At 44.5% G+C, this 24,714-nt stretch overlaps 1 protein-coding gene and 1 non-coding gene across 2 annotated transcripts in view; both read right to left on the bottom strand.

The window, feature by feature from the left end:
* LOC149437480 (uncharacterized) overlaps positions 1-17,895 on the bottom strand; it is a 50,119-nt gene extending 32,224 nt beyond the window's left edge. The window contains exons 1-2 of the mRNA XM_089660899.1: positions 17,741-17,895; positions 13,211-13,603 (exon numbers count right to left, since the gene is read on the bottom strand). Coding sequence (XP_089517025.1) covers positions 13,211-13,603; positions 17,741-17,774 — 427 coding nt within the window. The 5' untranslated portion in view covers positions 17,775-17,895. The remainder of the gene's footprint in view (positions 1-13,210; positions 13,604-17,740) is intronic.
* A 6,737-nt stretch (positions 17,896-24,632) lies between these two features.
* Positions 24,633-24,714, bottom strand: TRNAS-GCU (transfer RNA serine (anticodon GCU)). Its single transcript has one exon. It is a non-coding gene; the product is annotated as a tRNA-Ser (tRNA).

Here is a 24,714-nt window from a genome sequence, read left to right on the forward strand (position 1 = left end):
CTAATTACCACACAATGAGTTTTTTTAACCGTTTATCTTGTAAGTGCAATGTATCCATTGTTTACTAAATAAATTGTCAATACTGCACTTAGAGGCGCCTTCCTCTCTTTTTCTTGTTACTGCATTAGAGCCTTGCTTCCACTCTAAGAAGAGCTGCCTCCATGTTACTGCTCCCATCCATCCATCCCTGATATCCATCTGGCACCTTTATCTTACAGCTACAGAGGTTGGGCTCCAACAAGCGCGCCCTATATAATATACATTATATGGCCACATTGCATAGGAGTGGCAGGTGCCAAAAAGGTTTTTGCCCAAAAAGAAGACATGAGAATGAAAGGTAGGCAAGAAGCTGGGATGGGAGGTGCAAGTCCAGATTAGCTCGGAAGAGGTGAGAGGGTGGGTTAGAGAGATTGGTGTGGAAGTGCAACTTCAAGTCCACAATGGCAGCTATTTGTCAGCTTTAGCTTCACATGTTTCCTGTAACCCCTTGGCGCCGGCACCTCCCGGCCCTTTAAGGGTTCCAGAAGCCGGGGGGCGGGGCGGGGTTTTAAGGTCATGTGACCGCCGTGATTCGCCGTCACGGCGGTCACATGATTGGGAAAGGTACCGATCGAAAGAGGAGATCGGGACCTTTCCATGAGTACAGAACATGAGTGCTGGGAGCGTGCAGGGCACGCACTCTCAGCACGTTTTTGTTAATTGCACGTAAATGTATGGCCGCTCGGCATCAAGGCCCAGACACCCAGAGGCAGCACAGGCGTGCGGCCGGCGTGAAGAGGTTAAGGCAAGGCAGTTTGGCTATATAGTGAAAAAATGCAGCTCTAATTAGAACATAAAGTCCCATACACAATAATGTAGATGACAACACAGTCCTTATAGATTTCCCATATAGAGAGATGAAGAGCCGTGCAAAGGAAAGGGGTTCCAGTCCGAAAGAGGGACCACCACCATACACCCAAATAGATTGGCCTCTTACCACAGTGTTGACCGCACAAGTCGGTCAACATAAACAGTATCATAAATCCAGCAGCCGGTTCTTGCATAGGAAAATGCTCACAGGGTCATCCACGATATTCCTCCAAAAAAGAGCTTCAGATGGCAAACTCCCCATCAGACCACCAAAGCATCACATGAAAAGAAGAATTCCCACTCATAGTGTAGTAATTGAAAGTTAAAACCGATTTATTGAATTGCACTTACATAGCAAGCAAAGGAATCAGCATGTCAATGACACTGTGATAAGTTTATAACCGACAAGATGGTCGGTGTCCCTCCAAAGCGCGATGACGTCACAGTGTGGCTCCACCCTACGCGTTTCATCATCAAAAGACTTTGTCAGGGGCGTGGCCTGTGTGATGCATCGCACGGTATAAATAGAGCCAAGAGGGACACTCCCCCTCATTGAGGAGCGTTCCACAGGCTGGAAGCAGCGCCTCAGAAAGGGAGGCAGTATAACTGCATGTGCAGAAATTTTAATTATCTGTGATGAGTAATAAGAAATCCGATCTGACTGACTTGGCTGGGTTTAGGTTGTTACCGGCTTCACATAATTAATATTTGATTGGCGTGTGTTGGTCAGGAGTACATACTACGTTATGAAATGCAAAATGGCAGCAGCCCCTTCCCATGAGGGAAGCCCACACTTCAATGGATGCCCCTTATGTCACAATATTGGCCTGACAAGGACACATGTTACTTCTTTTCTGACCAAAACCTGTGATGGCTTTAACCCCTCACCTACAGGGCACTTCTACCCCTTCCTGCCCAGGCCAATTTCCAGCTTTCAGCCCTGTCACACTTTGAATGACAATTGCGCGGTCATGCAACACTGTACCCATATGAAATTTTTATCCTTTTTTTGTGACTGATAGAGCTTTATTTTGGTGGTATTTAATCACCTCTGGGTTTTTTATTTTTTCTTAAACAAACCAAAAACCACTGAAAATTTTGAAAAAAAAAAGTTTTTTCTTAGTTTTTGTTATAAAATTTTGTGAATAAATGACTTTTCTCTTTCACTGATGTGCGCTAATGAGGCTGCAGTGATGGGCACTGATAGGCTGCACTGATAGGTGGCACTGATGGGCACTGATGAGGAGGCACTGGTAGGTGGCACTGATGGGTATTGACAGGAATCACTGATGGGCACTGAAAGGCAGCACTCATATATGGCACTGATAGGTGGCACTGACTGGCACTGATAAGCGGCACTGACTGGCACTGTTAGGCGGCACTGATGCACACTGATAGGCGGCACTGAAGCACACTGATAGGCGGCACTGACTGGCACTGATAGGTGGCACTGACTGGCACTGATAGGCAGCACTGACTGGCACTGACAGGTGGCACTGACTGGCAATGATAGGTGGCACTGATTGGCAGCACTGATAGGTGACACTGACTGGCATTGATAGGTGGCACTGATTGGTGACACTGAAAGGCAGCTCAGATAGGCACTGAAATGTGGCACTGATGTGGCACTGATGGGCACTGGCAGGTGGCATGGATAAGCACTGAGAGCTGGCACTGATGGACACTGACAGGTGGCACTGCTGGGGCTACACAGATCATCAGGGCACACTGATCATCAGTGCCCTGATGATCTGTGTAGATGTCCCCTCTGAGGAATGCAGATTACCGGCTCTCCTCTCCTCTGTCAGCGTGACAGCTCGTGGGGAGAGAACTGCCGATAACCGGCATTTCCCTGTTTACACTGAGATGACATCTTTGGCTCTTTCCGTGGATCGGTGATCTGCTGTGTCCGAGGGACACAGCGCACCGCCGATCGCTGCGCTGCATGCTCCGGGAGCTGCGCATGCGCGTTGAGAATGGGAGGATGTCATATGACGTCCTCCCAGAACGAGAAAACCGCCTTGCGTCCATCATATTACTATATGGCGGGCGCGAGGCGGTTCAATAAAAGTTACTTTTACTTATTTGTTGACAGGCCCACGCACCTAGCAAGACGAGGTGGCCGAGTGGTTAAGGCGATGGACTGCTAATCCATTGTGCTCTGCACGCGTGGGTTCGAATCCCATCCTAGTCGGGAAGGTGTGGTTTTGTTCTTGTGCTGGAATGATTCATCAAAGTAAACTAGGCTTGTTTCCAATTAAAGCGAGTTAAATGCCAAAAAATAATTTCACAAAAATGTCCCCCCCCCACAAAATAGTAATCAGACCCTCCATTGTCCTCTATGGAACAGTGGGTGCAAATGTACATGCGTCCTTTCACACCCACCATCCAATCCGATCAGCTGAAAATGTGCTAGTATGCTGTGCGTAGCATTATGAAAGACTTACCTTAGAATGAAGCCCTCCAGCTGTGTGCTGACAGGGCTTCCATCTTCACCCGGTCTTCCGTGATGACGTCAATGGCCGGCCCTGATTACCTCTGGAAGACTCAGCACTCCGAAGAATATCTGTGTTCGGAAATGCAGTTGTTTTCAATGTCTTCCCCCCACAGCTGTTACTGGAAGACCCTAAAGCAGTGGTTCTCAACCTTTCTAATGCCGCGACCCCTTAATACAGTTCCTCATGTTGTGGTGACCCCCAACCATAAAATTTTTTTCGTTGCTACTTCATAACTGTAATTTTGCAGTGGGAGGACTAGCGCCCCATCACTGATGTCAGTGGGAGGAATAGTGTCCCATCATTGGTGTCAGTGGGAGGAATAGTGCCCCATCATTGGTGTCAGTGGGAGGAATAGTGCCCCATCATTGGTGTCAGTGGGAGGAATAGTGCCCTATCATTGGTATCAGTGGAAGGAATAGTGCCCCATCATTGGTGTCAGTGGGAGGAATAGTGCCCAATCATTGGTGTCAGTGGGAGGAATAGTGCCCCATCATTGGTGTCAGTGGGAGGAATAGTGCCCAATCATTGGCGTCAGTGGGAGGAATAGTGCCTCATCATTGGCGTCAGTGGGAGGAATAGTGCCCCATCATTGGCGTCAGTGGGAGGAATAGTGTCCCATCATTGGTGTCAGTGGGAGGAGTAGTGCCCCATCATTGGTATCAGTGGGAGGAATAGTGCCCCATCATTGGTATCAGTGGGAGGAATAGTGCCCCATCATTGGTATGAGTGGGAGGAATAGTACCCCATCATTGGTATCAGTGGGAGGAATAGTGCCCCATCATTGGTGTCAGTGGGAGGAATAGTGCCCCATCATTAGTATCAGTGGGAGGAATAGTGCCCCATCATTGGTGTCAGTGGAAGGAATAGTGCCCCATCATTGGTATGAGTGGGAGGAATAGTGCCCCATCATTGGTATCAGTGGGAGGAATAGTGCCCCATCATTGGTATGAGTGGGAGGAATAGTGCCCCATCATTGGTGTCAGTGGGAGGAATAGTGCCCCATCATTGGTGTCAGTGGGAGGAATAGTGCCCCATCATTAGTATCAGTGGGAGGAATAGTGCCCCATCATTGGTGTCAGTGGAAGGAATAGTGCCCCATCATTGGTATGAGTGGGAGGAATAGTGCCCCATTATTGGTGTCAGTGGAAGGAATAGTGCCCCATCATTGGTATGAGTGGGAGGAATAGTGCCCCATCATTGGTATGAGTGGGAGGAATAGTGCCCCATCATTGGTGTCAGTGGGAGGAATAGTGCCCCATCATTGGTGTCAGTGGGAGGAATAGTGCCCCATCATTGGTATCAGTGGGAGGAATAGTGCCCCATCATTGGAGTTAGTGGGAGGAATAGTGCCCCATCGTTGGTGTCAGTGGGGGGAGGAATAGTGCCCCATCGTAGGTGTCAGTGGGGGGAGGAATAGTGCCCCATCGTTGGTGTCAGTGGGGGGAGGAATAGTGCCCCATCGTTGGTGTCAGTGGGGGGAGGAATAGTGCCCCATCGTTGGTGTCAGTGGGGGGAGGAATAGTGCCCCATCGTTGGTGTCAGTGGGGGGAGGAATAGTGCCCCATCGTTGGTGTCAGTGGGGGGAGGAATAGTGCCTCATCGTTGGTGTCAGTGGGGGGAGGAATAGTGCCCCATCGTTGGTGTCAGTGGGGGGAGGAATAGTGCCCCATCGTTGGTGTCAGTGGGGGGAGGAATAGTGCCCCATCGTTGGTGTCAGTGGGAGGAGGAATAGTGCCCCATCGTTGGTGTCAGTGAGGGGAGGAATACTGTCTCATCGTTGGTGTCAGTGGGGGGAGGAATAGTGCCCCATCGTTGGTGTCAGTGAGGGGAGGAATAGTGCCCCATCGTTGGTGTCAGTGGGGGGAGGAATAGTGCCCCATCGTTGGTGTCAGTGAGGGGAGGAATAGTGCCCCATCGTTGGTGTCAGTGAGGGGAGGAATAGTGCCCCATCGTTGGTGTCAGTGGGGGGAGGAATAGTGCCCCATCGTTGGTGTCAGTGGGGGGAGGAATAGTGCCCCATCGTTGGTGTCAGTGGGGGGAGGAATAGTGCCCCATCGTTGGTATTAGTGACACAAATGATGGGGCACTATCCCTTCCACTGACACCAATGATACTTACCTTGCTGACTCCTGCTCCAGCCTGGGCTCGCTCTCTCCCTCTCCCATCTACAGCCTGCATACTTGGCTGCAGCAGCAAAATTTGCACTTACCTGTCAGCTGTCTTCCTTCTCTGGCCTCTCTCTTCACTCGTTCCTGCAGCTCCCTCGATCTTCTTCGATCTCCACGCGCTGCCGCTCGGCTCCTCCTCTCCAAGCTCCACCTTCTCGCCGGTGATTGGCCGCCTGTGTGCCTCCCCTGAGCTACAGTTCCGGTGGCCAATCAGCGGCGAGGAGGCGGTGACAGGGGCAGCATATCATCCCACACATCGCCGGAGACAGCAGCGGTGTCTCGGTTCCTAAGACCATCGGAAATATGTGTTTTCCGATGGTCTTAGGCGACCCCTGGGAAATGGTCGTTCGACCCCCAAAGGGGTCGCGACCCCCAGGTTGAGAACCGCTGCCCTAAAGAGTCTCCCACAGGTAATCACAATCAGTCCCATTCACAAGTGTTAAGGGGGCTTTAGCCCCTACCTACCGGGCACTTATACCCCCTTCCTGCCCAGGCCAATTTTCAACTTTCAGCGCTGCTGCACTTTGAATGACAATTGCGCGGTCATGCAACACTGTACCCATATGAAATTTTTATAATTTTTTTTCACACACATAGTGCTTTCTTTTGGTGGTATGTACTCGCCACTGGGTGTTTCATTTTTTTGAGCTATAAACAAAAACAGCAAACATTTTTTTGTTTCTATTATAAATTTAGCAAACAGGTAATTTTTCTCCTTCACTGATGTGCATTGATGAGTCTGCACTGATAGGCAGCACTGATGGGCACTGATAGGCAGCACTGATGGGCACTGATAGGTGACATTGATGGGCACTGATAGGCGGCACTGATGAGGTGGCATAGATAGGCAGCACTGATAGGAGGCACTGATATGCAACAATGATGAGCACTGATAGGCGGCACTGATGGGCACTTATAAGTGACACTGATGGGCGGCACCGACTGATGTCACTGACTGGTGGCACTGCTGGGCACTGACTGGTGGCACTGGTGGGTGGCACTGCTTGGCACTGGTGGGCGGCACTGGTGGGTGGCACTGCTGGGCAGCACTGGTGGGTGGCACTGCTGGGCATTGATGGGTGGTACTGCTGGGTGGCACTGGTGAGTAGCACTGCTGGGCACAGGTGGGTGGGACTGCTGGGCACTTGTGGGAGGCACTGCTGGGCACAGGTGGGTAGCACTGGTGGGTGGCACTGCTGGGCACTGATGAACAGTGCCCTGATGATCGGTGCCGATCTGTCCTCTGACAATTGCCGGTTATCGGCAGTACTTTTCTCACGCTGTGACAGTGAGGAAAGTGCAGCCGATAACCGACAACTGCATTTACTGGTGATCAGCTGTGTCATTGGACGCTGTGATTGGCCTTTTACCACATCACATGATCAGCTGTGTCAGTAGTACAGCGATCACGGAGATTGCTGGGCGTGTTCCCCGGGGGCTCGCAGGAGGGCACGTTCTGGGAGGACGTCATGTGACGCCCTCCCAGAACTGGACAACCGTGCTGTAGCCGTCATTCAGCTCTAGTGCGGTTGGCAAGTGATTAAAACATTTATTTACCTGGCTTTGGGCCACCAAAAAGTCCTGGGAATAGAGTGGGGATCGGCAAGCTGTCCATCACAAATGATCAGTCGACTGCGGGGAGCCGACAGGTCGATCATGACCACAGCTCTGCCTCCCCCCAGCCTCCACCACTTTCATGTTATCTGAAGAGTGGAGAGCAGGACGCATCATAGTGCTGGATGGAGAGAGGGGGCGGAAGCTGTTCAGTGATTGGTTACTAGCGATCAGTGACCCACCTACAGGGACCAATATCAAGGGTCAGGGCATCCCATGAACCTAGTTGGAGGTGTCAAGGAACACACTGCTTCTAACAGAGCTTAAAGGGTAAGTTCACCTTTGAGAATATGTTACATGTTCCACCCATTTTTAGTGTGCAACATGTAACATGTTCCCCATGCTGCAGTTGCTGCCCTATCCCCCTTCCCTGGGACAGACGTACAAGGAGAAGTTCCCCGTACTAGCAATCAGTTTTTTAAATCAGTGCAGCCATGCTGGGCTCCTCCTCCTACGCGGCCGCGTCATTCATTCACAGTGTTCCTTCGCGGCTGTCAGCTTGTAGTTCTCAATGAACTACCACAGCACTGTGGAGCACCATGGTTCACTGAATCTTCCTGTCAGTATATCTGCTTGCTCATACATACCGCATAGGCAAAAAGATATACTGACAGGTCTGCAGGAGACCTGCATGGCACCAGTAATCTGCTGATTGCTGGTGCAATGCTTTACAGGCTCCTGCAACACAAAATAATAAAAGCACATTATTTTTGTACCTGCAAAAAAATTTACATTTATTTATTTTTTGTCAAAAGGTGAACTTATCCTTTAACCCTTTGAGCACCGTAAGATTTTGGAACGCCAAAAGAATCAATTTTTTTGTTTTTAAAGTTCGTACGCTTCAGTTGCTGTAACTAAGCCATTTCATGAAATAATTGGCAAAAAGCTAAAGATTCATTTGTTGTTTGTTGATAAGAACTAATATTTTGACTCAAACCAAAAAAAAAAAAAAAGAGTTTTAAGTTCTTAATCAGATGATACACGCAATTAAAAACATGGGACAAATACGTCCCTTGGTCCTCAAAGGGTTAAGCAATAGAATGGGTTGGGATATCTTCACAATATAATATCCTACTCGTGTTATGTAAAATGCGTATTGCTATTCAGTAGGAAAGACGGGACCTGCTTTAATTTTGACAGTCAAGTTCTTCATTTGTGCTGCTGTCCCTAATATTCCGCAGAAACAGATGTTATATTATCAGTTAAAATGTGACTAAAATTCTATTACTGGAACAGCCACAATAACATGGGATTGAAGTTTTCTCAATTCAACCCACTGAAAGAAATAATACAATCACTGTAGATGTATTTTTTCTGAATTTGAACAATTTTTTTAAGTAACTTGTCAGTTTGTAGCCCGGTTAGACCAATCCAATTCAGGTGGTTGATCGAACTCATTGGTGGTAGGTTGATTGGTTTCAAGCAATTACTATCGGTCATGTGTTTGATTTCTGGTGAATTATAAATTTAAATTGCCTGAAAGTTACCTTGTATATGGAAAGTTTACACATATGCCCTTGGCAATGTCCTTATCTAGAGCAATCTTTCTCAAGCAGGGTGCCCAGGCACTCTGGGGTGCCTTGAAGTTTCTTCAGGGGTGCCTAAAAATTGCCCAAAACCCGAAATACAAGCCAGCGGGTGGAACAATCCTGCCTTTTAATTACACAAAGTCACAGGTTTTCATTGTGAACCATTACGACCTTCTAGCTGCCGGCATCCTGACAACCAATGATATCATCAGTTGATAAGGAGGATGTCAGCTGCCTGCACAGCATCCTAGTTTGACCCATCCCCTGCCCCTCTCCATCAGTGCTGGGGTCACATTAGCTCAGTGATGGAGAAAGCCTGAGGGAAAATAGAAACATTGGAATACTAGTCAGTCCCAGTGTACAAAAGTGTATTTGCTTTGAAAGAATAAATCACCTCTAATGTTGGGTGTCCTACATGTGTGGATGTTGCTGCTTTATATAAAACTATTAGATTAGTTTTCCACATTTTAGAATGGGGTGCCTCAAGACTGCCTATCATTTTAAAGGGTGCCCCAGGACTGTCCATAATTTTAAAGTGTGCCTTGGCTGAAAAAAGGTTGAGAAACACTGGTGTAGAGATTTGGAAAGTAGGAAGGGCAGGGCAAGCCTAACTTTTACAGAAAACTAAAGCCATTGCCTGTGAAAATTCTTTCCAAATGGTCATCACCCCCCCTCTCCCATCACCACCACCACACACCACATCATCTCTTATCTATGAGTATATGGAATATAGATAAGCATGCAAAGAACAAAGGTGTCCAGAACACCTTTTTTAAATTTTGAGTAGAGTATTAACCACTTGAGCTCCAGAGGATTTACCCCCCTTAATGACCAGGCCTCTTTTTGCTACTCGGCGCTGTACTAATTCAACTGATAATTGCGCGGTCATGCAATGCTGCACCCAAATGAAATTTACGTCCTTTTTTTCACACAAATAGAGCTTTCTTTCGGTGGTATTTGATCATCTGTGCGCTTTTTATTTTTCACGCTATAAACAAAAAAAGGCCAAACATTTTGAAGAAAAACAATATTTTTTACTTTCAGCTATAAAAAATATATAGTAAACTCAAAGTTGGTTATAAATTTAGGCCAAAATGTATTCTGCTCCATGTTTTTGGTAAAAAAAATCCCAATAAGTGTATATTGATTGCTTTGTGTGGAAGTTATAGCGTCTACAAACTATGGTATAAATACTGCAATTTACGCCATTTTTCTACTATACTGCGCTGCGCTAGTTTAACGGACAATTGCGCAGTCATGCAATACGGTACATAAATGAAATTTACATCCTTTTTTTCCCTACAAATTGAGCTTTCTTTTGGTGGTATTTGATTGCCTGTGCGGTTTTTATTTTTTGCGCTATAAAAAAAAAGGCTGACAATTTTGAGGAAAAAAAACAATATTTTGGACTTTTTGCTATAAAACATGTCCAATTAAAAAAAATGCAAAAATCAAATTTAGTCATAAATTTCTGCCAAAATGCATTCTGCGACATGTCTTTGCTAAAAAAAATTAATTGGTTTACGTGAAAGTTATAGCGTTTACAAATGGCGGGAAAGATACTGGGATTTTTAGGGTTTTTTTTATACTAATAATGGCGGCAATCAGCGACTTATGGCGGCGATCAGTGACTTATGGCAGCAACCAGCGACTTATGGCGGGACTGCCGGACTGCGGCGGACATTCTGACATTGGGGGGTACTGACTTGGGGTCACTGACATCCCCAAAAACACTAATACAGTGATCAGTGCAAAAAGAAAAACACTGACACTGTACTAATGGCAATGGGGAGGAAGGGGTTAACTTTATTTTGCAGGGAAGGGTTATAGGAGTGAGGGGAGTGTTTTACTAGGGGGCGGGGTGTGTGCTGGATGGGACAAGGCTGATCGAGAGAGAGAAACTCTTCTGCCTCGATCAGCTCATCCTCAAGCTGACAAGGAAGTGACAGAAAGCACAGCTACTGCAGCTGTGCTCTCTGTCACTGTTTACCGCCGATCGGCGGGAAACAGCCGCTAAGGACCGGCTGTGACCCGGCTACTGACATCCGCGGCGGTGATCAGCAGGACAGATAGGGCGGCAGCACGCCTCGCGCATGCCCCTATTTGTTTACAAAACACACGTTTTAAAACGTGGTTTTGCCTGCCAGTGCCGCCCTGCCGCCGTATTTCTACAGTGGCTGGGCGGCAAGTGGTTAAATGCATAGAACCCATGTCAGTTTTTATGTTTGCTGTCTCTCCCTTAATTCCTGCCCTTACAACACAATGAAACGTGAAGGATCTCTTTCTAAAGTTGGGAATATCTCCACTGCTGTCACCAAAACAAATGTCCCCATTTGGAAAACGTATCCTCCTATAGCAGTGACAACTATAAAATTTCCATCATTCATTTCTGATCCAGTGACATTGGTCACCAGGATAAATAAATTAGGTGAATCTCCTATAGACAATAATAGAACCCTGATTGAGGTTATAACCATTTCATCCTACTGTACAGTATATATAAAAAAAAAAGTAAAAGTAAAAAAAATAAAGTAGAAATATACTTTAATTCACCAGTTTATATCTTCTACAAACATAGAAACATCAATAACAAAAATAAATGGAAAAAAATAAAAATGTTGTGCCTATAATGGTTTAGATGGTGGTCCTTTAGAGCTGCCAAGAATGTTTTCCTATGTATCCAGATCTCATCCAGGTTTTCAGCATGGACTCTGCATCAGTTACAGCTAAGACTGTTAGTTTCTACTTTTGTGCTCCATAGCAACCTAAAAAAAAAATATAAAACAAAATAAGACAAAATCCTCCTTACAAAGCCAAGAAAAGTGGTGTTTTTTTTATTTGGTAAGAAAGAGAAAACATACTTACCTCCTGCCTCAAAGCACAATTCTAGAAACAATTATTCCTGTACTGCATGGGCTAGCTATTCATTTATGCCTAGGGGGCATAGAAAACAAGATTTACTTACTGGATCCTCCACTGGACCAGTAAAATAGAACATGGCACCTGCCCTGGTCTATTACTGGCTTATGAAGCAAGGACTACGTAAACCGGGCAACGCATGTCAGTAATAAAGGAAAAATGGTTCAAAAATCAACTCGCCAGCCAGCTTGCCAACAACCAAATTGACCTAACAGTATGCGTTAAAAACAGGGGTTTAGTTAGCACACATTTGCAAATACATACGTAAGCCACATCACGGCACCCTGGTATTCTGTGGTCCTAACTCTATAAATTTGAGAGCCCCCATAGTAGAGACACATGCATTTAAAGGATAGACCAAGGGCGGGTGCACATGAAGGGAGCCCACCCCTCTTAAAGGTACAGGAGTGCAAAGAACACCCAGCATGTAGCGCAATGGCAGCCAGGGTGCCCAGTGCACTCACTCACTTAAAAAACAACAGTAAAACTGGACCAGTCTCTGCAGCATCTTCTCTTCCATATTTTAGTGGTTTAAGGTCCGGATATCATCAAGACCAAAGCAGGGTCCATAATCCAGCTTCCTTCCCACGTTCTGGGAGGACATCATATGATGCCATCCTGCACTGCATGGGCTAGCTATTCATTTATGTCTAGGGGGCATAGAAAACAAGATTTACTTACCGGATCCTCCACTGGACCAGTCCCCTCTTCCACATTTTAGTGGTTTAAGGTCCTGAAATCATCAAGACCAAAGCAGGGTCCATAATCCAGTTTCCTTCCCACGTTCTGGGAGGACATCATATGACACCATCCTGCACTGCATGGGCTAGCTATTCATTTATGTCTAGGGGGCATAGAAAACAAGATTTACTTACCGGATCCTCCACTGGACCAGTCCCCTCTTCCACATTTTAGTGGTTTAAGGTCCTGATATCATCAAGACCAAAGCAGGGTCCATAATCCAGCTTCCTTCCCACGTTCTGGGAGGACATCATATGACGCCATCCCAGAACTGGACAACTGTGCTGTAGCTGTCATTCGGCAATAGCGTGGTTGGCAAGTGAACCTTCCTTTTGCCTTTGTCGTGCAAAGTAAGACATCTACTCAGTTCAACCAGCACCAATCAAGCACTGTGCAAGTTCCAACAGGACCTCACAGGGCTATGGACACCTTTCACATAGGGTTGTGAAGCAATCCTCACCCATAACAAAAAGTGCCAGCTATCTTACTTTACTTTGGTGGCCTTTCAGAATGGCACAGGATCAGAGGAAACATTGATATTTGCTGCTGAGAATGGGGGGGAGTAAACTTTCTTTTACCCTGCATCAGCAAAGAAAGTTTCAATAGAAGGCATTCATATAAGCGTTGAAGGTAGGGCAGATTAGACTTTTTTCATAAGTACTAATAAAGTCCATGTAAAGGACAAAAGCAGTGTATGTGGCTGATTAGCATACATAATCAAATATTAAACAGAAAAGATAACTTTTACAATATAAACTTCACCAAAATCCAAAGTAAACTATAAAAAGGGTAGAAATAATATGAATAATGATGTCTTTCTTCACATGAAAATATATTTCCATAAATACAGTATATCACTGTTGACCACACAATGTGCTGCCTTCTTGCTCACCTTGACAACATTTTTTTTCTCCTGGGTCCACAGTTTCTTCTGCTGGGTCCACAGTGAGGGTCACATCACAACACATGGATTTCCTCTCTTCATCAGGAGTGATCCAGAAGGCGTAGACTCCACTGTCTGATGGCACAACGTCTCTAAGTTCTAGGTCACCTCTCCCTTCGTTCCAGAATGGCAGGGATGTTCTATCTTGGCTAAATTCCGTGTAACCACCTCTCTGGGAATGAACTTTAAGATTATTGCCAGGGCCAATCCTCTTCTCCCAACATATTGAGGCTTCATTAGGTTTCCAATTACTTAGGTTAATTATACACGGAAGAATAACTTTTTCACCAGTTTTGGCCTTGATCACACTTTTGGGACATGGGCAACAACCTTTGGCATTAACTACAAGAAACATCAAAAAGAGGCAATAAATTGACAAAAATATATTCATAAAGGTGATTAGAGGAGAATGTTAAGATGGGGTTAGTGTGAAGGTTAACTAAGTGTTAAGTCATATACTGGCTTCTAAGGGTACATGGACCTATATAGGCATTGTAAATGCCTAGCATAAAAAACTGCAATATCCTATGGCTGGGAAGCCACAGATGAGCCTTTCATAAAAGTACTTATGAGAACAAGACAAACATTCCTACTTTAGAAAAACATTCCTTACTCGCTTGCATGGATACTGGATGGTTACTGAGGCAATGAATCATCAGCATTTACACAAGTACAGGGCGTACAGCCAATTATTATTATTATACAGAATTTATATAACACCAAGAGTTTGCTCAGCACTTTACAATGTAATACAATACAAGAGGGTTAGAAGGGCCCTGCTCCTTGGAACTTACAATCTAAGAGGGAGGGGCTAGTGGTACAAAAGGTAGTAACTGTGGGGGATGGGCTTTTAGGAGGAATAGAAGATTCCATTATTAGCTGAAGGCAGGATAGGCTTAGCTGAAGAGATAGGTTTTCAGAGATCACCGAAAAGTAAGCAGAGCAGGCTGTAGTCTGATAGATTTGGGTAGAGAGTTCCAGATTATGGGGGTGGCTGTGGAGAAGTCCTGGAGATGAGCATAGGAGGAGAAGACAAGGGAGCCAGAGAGCAGGAGGCAGTGGGAGGAGCAGAGAGGATGGTTTGGGTGATATTTGGAGACAAGATCGGTGATGTAATTTGAGGCAGAGCTATAAATGGCTTTATATGTTATTGTTAATGTTTTAAAATGTATTTGCTGGGCAATGGGAAGCCAGTGGAGGGATTGGCAGAGAGGGGTGGAGGAGACTGAGTGGAGGTCAGTGGAGGGATTGGCAGAGAGGGATGGAGGACACTGAGTGGAGGTCAGTGGAGGGATTGGCAGAGAGGGGTGGAGGACACTGAGTGGAGGCCAGTGGAGGGATTGGCAGAGAGGGATGGAGGACACTGAGTGGAGGTCAGTGGAGGGATTGGTAGAGAGTGATAACAGATATGGAATGGTTAGTAAGGTGGATGAGTCTGGCAGCATCATTCATGATAGACTGAAGAGGGGATAGCCTGCGATGAGGTCAACCAATGAGGAGGGAATTACAATAGTCAAGGCGAGAGATAACCAGGAAGTGAATAAGTTGCTTAGTGGTTTCCGAGGTTAGGAACGGGCATATCTTGGAGATGTTGCGGAGGTGAAGTCTACAAGATTTGGACAGTGATTGGATTTGGGGCTGAAAGGACAGATGGGAGTCTAGGATTACACCTAGTACCCTGGCATGAGGGGAGGGACTAATGATTGTGTTATTCATCTTGATGCAGAAGTCAGGGGAGGGGGCACAAGCTGGGGGGAATAGTATGAGCTCAGTTTTGGAAAGATTGAGTTTGAGGAAGTGGAGTGACATCCATGCCGATATGTCACTTAGTAGGTTAGTAATGTGAGAGGAGACTGAAGGGGTGAGGTGAGGAGTAGAAAGATAGATTTGTGTGTCATCAGCATAGCGATGGTACTTAAAGCCATGGGAGTTTATCAAGTGAGCAAGAGAGGAGGTGTAGATGGAGAAGAGAAGGGGCCCAAGGACAGAACCTTGAGGGACCCCTACAGAAAGAGGAAGTGGAGTGAAGGAGACAGAGTTATAGGTAACGCTGAAGGAGCGCTGCGATAGGTAGGAGGAGAACTAGGAGAGAGCAGAGTCTCTGAGTCCAAGAGAATGAAGTGTTTTGAGGAGGAGGGGATGGTCAACAGTATCAAAAACCTCAGAGACGTCAAGTAGTAAGAGTATAGAGTAGTGCCCATTGGTTTTAGCTGTTAGTAGATCATTAGTGAGTTTTAGTAGGGCAGTTTCAGTGGAGTGAGCGAAAGCCAGACTGTAAAGAAGGTTGTTGTCAGTGTGGTAGGAGCTCAGGCGATTGTAGATTAAGCGTTCTAAGATTTTAGAGGTCAACGGGAGCAGGGAAATGGGTCTTAAGTTGTTCAGGTTGGTGGGGTCCAGTGAGGGAGAGATTGAAGATGTGAGTAGGATAGAAGAAGAGGGTGACCGTAGTAGTTGTGAGGGGACAGGATCCAGGGGTCAAGTGGTGAGACGGGCTTCTGAGAAAACCTTAGTGACCTCTTCGATAGTAGCAAGGTCAAAAGAGGAAAGAGTTGAGGAAGGTTTAGTATAAGGTATGCTAAGTGGGATAGATATCTGTGCTGTGGAAATGCCCCTACAAATTGCATCAATCTTGTTTTTGAAATGATTTGAAATGATTTGCAATCTCGTAAGCAGTGAGTGAGGTACTGGGTGAAGGTGGAGGTGTATAAAGTAGAGAGTTAAAAGTAGAGAAGAGATGATGAGGACTGGATGACAAGTAGGCTTGCTTGGCAGCATGGAGGGAGGAATTGTATGTTAAGAAAGGAGATTTATATAAGGTGAATGCTTTGTGAGATTTGGTTTTACGCCACAATCACTCCAGTGCACGACTATGTCTCTTAAGATTTCTGGTGTCGTCAGTCTGCCAAGGTTGTAATGGTCGGGGCCTGATACTTCATTTGGTTAGAGGAGCAAGTGAGTCTAGTGAAGGTGAAAGGGAACTGTTGTAGAAAGCAATGGCCAGGTCAGGGCAGGGCAAGGAAGAGATTCTGTCATAGAGGCGGTCAGTTGCAGAGTGGAAAGGAGCCGGGTTCAAGTTGTGAAGGTTGCTGTTTAGAGGGATAGGTGTTTGAAGAAGAAGAGACTGTGAAGGTGATGAGATTGTGATCAGAGAAAGGAAAGGGGTGGTTGTGAAGTTGTAGGGAGTGCAAAGATGGGAGAAAACATGGTCTAATGTATTCCCATCAGAGTGAGTGGAGGACTGTATATATTGTATTAAGGCAAAAGATGAGGTTAGGTTGAAGAGTTGGGATGTAGCCGGGTTGTTGACATTAATAGGGATGTTAAAATCTCCAAGAATGATAGTGGGTATTTCAGAGGAGAGAAAGAAGGGTAGCCAGGCAGAGAAGTCATCAAGAAAGCGGGACACTGGTCCAGGAGTTTTATATTAATTTTATATTTTAATGGTTCGGTTTTATGTTTTAATGGTTACTTGAAAAAAAAATTGTATGCATATAATAAAAGAAAAATATAAAACTTTCTTTTCAAACTGTATAATATTTTATATTTATTATAATGATGATGCTTTTGTTTATTGTTTTATTTATTTATTTTGTTTATGTGCATTATTATTTCAGTCTGTTTTGACAGTGATATACATATCATATTTAAATTTACATTTTAATGGTTTGGTTTTATGTTTTAATGATTACTTGAAAAAAATTGCATGCATATAATAAAAGAAAAATATAAAACATTCTTTTCAAACCATATAATATTTTATATTTATTATAATGATGATTTTGTTTATTTATTGTCTCTTTAGTTTATGTGCACTATTTTTTTATTCTGTTTTGACAGTGCTATATATATCATATTTAAATTTATGTTTTAATGGTTTGGTTTTATGTTTTAATTATTTATTTCAGGTACTTATATAGTGCTGTCAATTTACACAGCGCTTTACACATAAATTGAACATTCACATCAGTCCCTAACCCTCAAGGGGTGTACAATCTAAGGTCACTAACTCACATCCATACATACACATATTAGGGACAATTTAGAGAGGATCCAATTAACCTACCAACATGTCTTTGGAGTGTGGGAGGAAACAAGAGCACCCGGAGGAAACCCATGCAAGCACAGAGAGAACATGCAAACTCCATGCAGGAGGCACCATGGTCGGGAATCAAACCCATTACCCATTTACTGAAAGGCAGACGTGCTAACCACTAAGCCACCGTGCCGCCCACTGTTTTAATGATTACGTGAAAAAAATTTTATGCATATAATAAAAGAAAAATATAAAACATTCTTTTCAAACCGTATACACCTTTAAAAAACAATTAAACACATTACAGCTTCATTTATAGGGTGTGAAAGACTGGCTATAAACACAAGAGAGACCGTGAATAAAATAGGAAAGTAACCGTTTAGGGTAAGTAACAATAGAGAACAGGAGAGCCAAAAATATTTCAATTCAGTTTCCAAATTCCATACCTCTGTCCTTATCAAGGCTTGGAGTGCACTCCATTATTAACGTGCTGTTCTACCATCAGGTATCTGATACTTTCTAACTTTTAGGTGCTAAAGCACACGCCTTCTGTGTTGTGTCTTCCTACTGTGTTGCAGAACCAGTTTGAACCCAGCTAGTCTTGTTTAAGTAAACTGTTGTAATCGAGATATATAGGAGGAAGAGCAATGCAACTTGTAACACATTGAGGTGTGCCATGCCTTCCCAGAACACAGGATATTTCATTCCTTAAGGAAAAGATTCCTCATCTGTGTGATTGGAGCTCTGAAGGATATAGTTGGGTTCCGGCTGCGATTATTTACATTTTTTTGTAACAAGTATAATACAATTTACAGCTGAGATCTGGGACATAAACACTTTCATTGATCTATATTCCTCAACAGCCAACAAATATTTACTATATTTTATATTTAACATATATATATATATACAGTGGGGCAAAAAAGTATTTAGTCAGCCACCAATTGTGCAAGTTCTCCCACTTAAAAAGATGAGAGAGGCCTGTAATTGGCATCATAGGTAGACCTCAACTATGAGAGACAAAATGAGAAAAAAAAATCCAGACAATCACATTGGATGATTCGGAAAGAATTTATTTGCAAATTATGGTGGAAAATAAGTATTTGGTCAATATGAAAAGTTCATCTCAATACTTTGTTATATATCCTTTGTTGGCAATGACAGAGGTCAGACGTTTCCTGTAAGTCTTCACAAGGTTGGCACACACTGTTGCTGGTATGTTGGCCCATCCTCCATGCAGATCTCCTCTAGAGCAGTGATGTTTTGGGGCTGTCGCTGGGCAACACGGACTTTCTACTCCCTCCAAAGGTTTTCTATGGGGTTGAGATCTGGAGACTGGCTAGGCCACTCCAGGACCTTGAAATGCTTCTTACGAAGCCACTCCTTCGTTGCCCGGGCGGTATGTTTTGGATCATTGTCATGTTGGATGACCCAGCCACGTTTCATCTTCAATGCCCCTGCTGATAGATGGAGGTTTGCACTCAAAATCTCATGATACATGGCCCCATTCATTCTGTCCTGTACATGGATCAGTCGTCCTGGTTCCTTTGCGGAGAAACAGCCCCAAAGCATGATGTTGCCACCCCCATGCTTCACAGTAGGTATGGTGTTCTTTGGATGCAACTCAGCATTCTCTCTCCTCCAAACACGAAGAGTTGTGTTTCTACCAAACAGTTCTATTTTGGTTTCATCTGACCATATGACATTCTCCCAATCCTCTTCTAGATCATCCAAATGCTCTCTAGCAAACTTCAGACGGGTCCGGACATGTACTGGCTTAAGCAGGGGGACACGGCTGGCACTGCAGGATCTGAGTCCCTGGCGGCGTAGTGTGTTACTGATGGTAGCCTTTGTTACGTTGGTCCCAGCTCTCTGCAGGTCATTCACTTGGTCCCCCTGTGTTGTCCTGGGATTTTTGCTCACCATTCTTGTGATCATTTTGACCCCACGGGGTGAGATCTTGCGTGGAGCCCCAGATCGAGGGAGATTATCAGTGGTCTTGTATGTCTTCCATTTTATAATTATTGCTCCCACAGTTGATTTGTTCACACCAAACTGCTTGCCTATTGCAGATTCAATCTTCCCAGCCTGGTGCAGGTCTACAATTTTGTTTCTGGTGTCCTTCGACAGCTCTTTGGTCTTCACCATAGTGGAGTTTGGAGTGTGACTGTTTGAGGTTGTGGACAGGTGTCTTTTATACTGATAACAAGTTCAAACAGGTGCCATTGATACAGGTAATGAGTGCAGGACAGAGGAGCCTCTTAAAGAAGAGAGCCAGAAATCTTGCTTGTTTGTAGGTGACCAAATACTTATTTTCCACCATAATTTGCAAATAAATTCTTTCCAAATCAGCCAATGTGATTGTCTGGATTTGTTTTCTCATTTTGTCTCTCATAGTTGAGGTCTACCTATGATGCCAATTACAGGCCTCTCTCATCTTTTTAAGTGGGAGAACTTGCACAATTGGTGGCTGACTAAATACTTTTTTGCCCCACTGTATATATATATATATATATATATATATATATATATATATATATATATATATATAAAAATTTTATTTTTTTTTTAGATATTTAACATTTACTATATTTTATATTTAACATATAAATAAATATATATATATTTTTATTTTTTTAGATATTTAACATTTACTATATTTTATATTTAACATATAAATAAATATATATATATATATATATATTTTAGATATTTAACATTTACTATATTTTATATTTAACAAATAAATATATATATATGTATATATATATAAAAATATATTTTTAGATATTTAACATTTACTATATTTTTATAAACATTTATTATATTTTATTTTTTAGTTTATGTGCGCCAAATGCCTTTACAAACCCAGATTATATCTTGTAAAAAGTAATCGTCGATTGGTTACTGTGCTGTATGTAGCCTGTAAAAAGCCCTCATGCAGTGGGGTCCCGAGGCAGGTGCGGAGGGTGCGCGCCGCACCAGGTGACACCTACCACATGGGGTGACACCAGATCCGCTCCACGAAAAGGATGGATCGGATCTGCGGATTGAGCATAAGGGATCGGACTCCGATCCATTATGCTCCCCAATCCGCAGATCCGAACCATCCTGTGGGGATCGTCGGCATGCAACCTATACGGGGTGACACCGGACCCGCTCCCGCTTACGAAAAGGTAAGTTGTAAAGCAAGCCGACGATCCCCGCAGGATGGATCGGATCTGCGGATTGGGGAGCATAATGGATCGGAGTCCGATCCATTATGCTCAATCCACAGATCCAATCCATCCTGCTGGGATCGTCGGAGGGGGTGTCACCAAGTGTTATCGCACCGGGTGACACCAACCCTAGGGACGCCCCTGCCATCATGCACAGCGGACGTTTTTACAGCGCCTGTTTTTAGCGTTTGAAGTTTATTTCACCCAGAGTGGGATGTCTGCAGAAAACTACAGGGGGGAGTGCAGATGAGATCTGTGGTCCTGTATAACGAAGGAGAGGAACTTCACCAATAAGATGAGGTGGCCGAGTGGTTAACCCCTTGGCGCCAGCGCCTTCCGGCCCTTTAAGGGTTTCAGAAGCCGAGGTTTTAAGGTCATGTGACTGCCGTGATTTGCCGTCACAGCAGTCGCATGATCTGGAAAAAGGTCCCGATCAAAAGAGGAGATAGGGACCTTTCTGTGAGCACTGGACATGTGTGCTGGGAGCGCGCATGGTGCACGCTCATAGAACATACTGTATGTTTTTCTTAATTGCACGCAATGTGCGGCCGCTCAGCATCAAGGCCCAGATGCTGGGAAGCCACACATTTGCGTGCGGCCAGCGCCAAGGGGTTAAGGTGATGGACTGCTAATCCACCATGCTCTGCATGCATGGGTGTGAATCCCATCCTTGTCACAATACTTTCATCAGCCGGTTTCAAGTTAATCTATTTACCTGACTGGGAACACCAAGAAGTCCTGGGAATAAAAGCAGCCCCTGAACTCTCTCTAATGTTTTCCTATGTGTCCATGTACACACAATCGTTTACAGGCAGTTGAGTTTACAGTCGTTTATTTGAACGCACTAAACTTGCATTCAGGAGTAGACTTTATCAGCGTTTCAAACGCCCTGTAAACGCGTGTAAACACGGTGTCTTGGAAATTCGCTTTAACGAATTTCTCCTTACCGTGAGTACTCGCAGTTGGATGCGCAGAAATCCCCCATAAAGCTGTGCGAATCTCGCTTACCACGACTTCAGCTAAACTACACGATTCCTGCCCATCCAAATACTTTGGTTCTGTTGAGATGTGGGGGAATTGGAGCTCCGTTACCCTAGAATGATCACACGACACTCTAAGGCTGGTGTTGCAATCCACATAAGGGCTGATTTTAGACCCAGCTCTCTGTTTTATTAAAAATACACACATGCCCCCCACATGAATAAAGTCAATCCCCTCCCACCGAACAATGCAATGGGGAATGCCTATACACAGGATGTACATTCCAATTGGAGCATAGCCTTTCCTATTATCTATCACTGGTCCTCCCCCATGAGTCTTCTGAGGTCAGCAGACTTCCTCCCCTTCCCCCCTATGAGCCATCTGAGGTCATATTTCCTGTCCTACTAGCTTCTATTGGTATGTAAATTCTCTGCACAAGCATCTCCTAAAAATATCAGTCTGTACCTGGATGGGCCCGATACGATCTTTATTAAAACACATCCATCCCAGATACAGTTCAGATTAGTAATGGGTTGTAAGATATGCATAAGCCTACACGTGGAGTTCACACCGCTTGCGCCTTGCGTTATGAAGCCCACGTGGTACCATGCTGCTGATATGTGGATACAGGCCCACGGTCTACTGACAGCAGCATTCGCATCGAATGCTGTGGTGGTATACACGCCGGTCTATAAGCGCAGATCTGCCATCTCATCCATTACCAAGCTGAGTACTGTAATACATACATTGTACATGCGCATGGCCCAATTGCAGCCTTCAGAGCTTTAATTAAGCCACACGAGAGACATATGAATAACACGAATATATGACACATTTAAAGTTCGACCAACAATACAAAATTTCCATGACAACGGCTAACCGCGTTTATAAGCGTTGGAAAATGTTTTTTAACTCTTCCATTTCTAGATGCTGCCCAGAGCCTTTTTTCATCATGAAAAATGCATGCAAAGCATTTTCCCGGTACTCAAATGGACCCGGTACACCATACTTTGAGGTTTTGCATGAAAGAAAATATGTTAGACACTGCTGCAATAATTTCTGCACAGAAATGAGCCGGAACACATCCAAACACCACAAAAAAAAATAAAAAGACAGCTAATCTCAACACATACTGCTGTCTCTGCTTCTGCTCTCTCTATTTCTCTCAAAATGTCTGATATAGTTAATCTTTTACTATTTTTCAGTACATTCTGGGCATTTTGGAAGGTCTCCTGAGGTTATCTTTAAAAAGCGCTTCTAAATGCAAACGTTCATAAACGCTCATGCAAAAGCAGCTAAACAGGCATTTTTTAACCTAAGTTTTCCAGCAGTCAGTTTCCATCATTCAGAAGTGTCCGTGTACATGGGGCCTAAGTGAGCCACACTCACTGGATTATATGTCACCCCCTTATGTGATAAGAAAGTCTTAATTGCTTTGATACATATACTCCGGCTCCACTAGGATCCCTTTGACACATATTCTCCAGATCCACCAGCATCCCTTTGATACATACAGTCAGGTCCATAAATATTGGGACATCGACACAATTCTAACATTTTTGGCTCTATACACCACCACAATGGATTTGAAATGAAACGAACAAGATGTGCTTTACTTGCAGACTGTCAGCTTTATTTTGAGGGTATTTACATCCAAATCAGGTGAACGGTGTAGGAATTACAACAGATTGCATATGTGCCTCCCACTTGTAAAGGGACCAAAAGTAATGGGACAATTGGCTTCTCAGCTGTTCCATGGCCAGGTGTGTGTTATTCCCTCATTATCCCAATTACAGTGAGCAGATAAAAGGTCCAGAGTTCATTTCAAGTGTGCTATTTGCATTTGGAATCTGTTGCTGTCAACTCTCAAGATGAGATCCAAAGAGCTGTCACTATCAGTGAAGCAAGCCATCATTAGGCTGAAAAAACAAAACAAACCCATCAGAGAGATAGCAAAAACATTAGGCGTGGCCAAAACAACTGTTTAGAACATTCTTAAAAAGAAGGAACGCACCGGTGAGCTCAGCAACACCAAAAGACCCGGAAGACCACGGAAAACAACTGTGGTGGATGAGCGAAGAATTCTTTCCCTGGTGAAGAAAACACCCTTCACAGCAGTTGGCCAGATGAAGAACACTCTCCAGGAGGTTGGTGTATGTGTGCCAAAGTCAACAATCAAGAGAAGACTTCACCAGAGTGAATACAGAGGGTTCACCACAAGATGGAAACCATTGGTGAGCCTCAAAAACAGGAAGGCCAGATTAGAGTTTGCCAAACGACATCTAAAAAAGCCTTCACAGTTCTGGAACAACATCCTATGGACAGATGAGACCAAGATCAACTTGTACCAGAGTGATGGGAAGAGAAGAGTATGGAGAAGGAAAGGAACTGCTCATGATCCTAAGCATACCACCTCATCAGTGAAGCATGGTGGTGGTAGTGTCATGGCGTGGGCATGTATGGCTGCCAATGGAACTGGTTACAAATTGCAGTTTTGAAACTCGCTCCCCCCTCCCTTTTTAATTCTGTCCTGTACTCTATATAATCTAAGTAATGTCTAATAAACTTTGAACATAAGCTGTCTGCTGTTATTCCGTGTTCATAGGGTGTTGGCAGAATTCTGCTGATAACCAGGAATCTCTCCACAGATCGGGGGTCTTCCAAGGGGTACAGAGGTTAAAGCTATGGATGGACGTGAAAAGGTGAGAGCTATGGATAGGGGTGGCTGGGTACAGAGGTGAGAGCCATAGATGGGGATGGGATGACTGGGTGCAGAGGTGAAAGCTGTGGTTAAGGGTGAGCTGTAGACAGGGCATTAAAGAAAGGATTAAAGTACATTGTCTATGATGACACTGTTGTGTCTTTATTTTACGTGCAAATGACCACCCTTGCCATGTAACACTAAAGCACGTAGTGGATGTTTATATACAACATGAACTAAACCAGTGTTTCTCAACTCCAGTCCTCATGGACCCCCAACAGGTCATGTTTTCAGGATTTCCCTCAGATGAAACAGCTGTGGTAATTACTAAGGCAGTGAAACTGATCAAATCACCTGTGCAAAATAATGGAAATCCTGAAAACATGACCTGTTGGGAGTCCATGAGGACTGGAGTTGAGAAACACTGAACTAAACTAACGACGAGGATGGGATTCGAACCCACGCGTGCAGAGCACAATGGATTAGCAGTCCATCGCCTTAACCACTCGGCCACCTCGTC

The sequence above is a fragment of the Staurois parvus genome, unplaced genomic scaffold, assembly GCF_062004578.1.
Source record: "Staurois parvus isolate SC_StPar_1 unplaced genomic scaffold, SC_StPar_1.0 ptg001287l, whole genome shotgun sequence".
Taxonomy (NCBI): Eukaryota; Metazoa; Chordata; class Amphibia; order Anura; family Ranidae; genus Staurois; species Staurois parvus.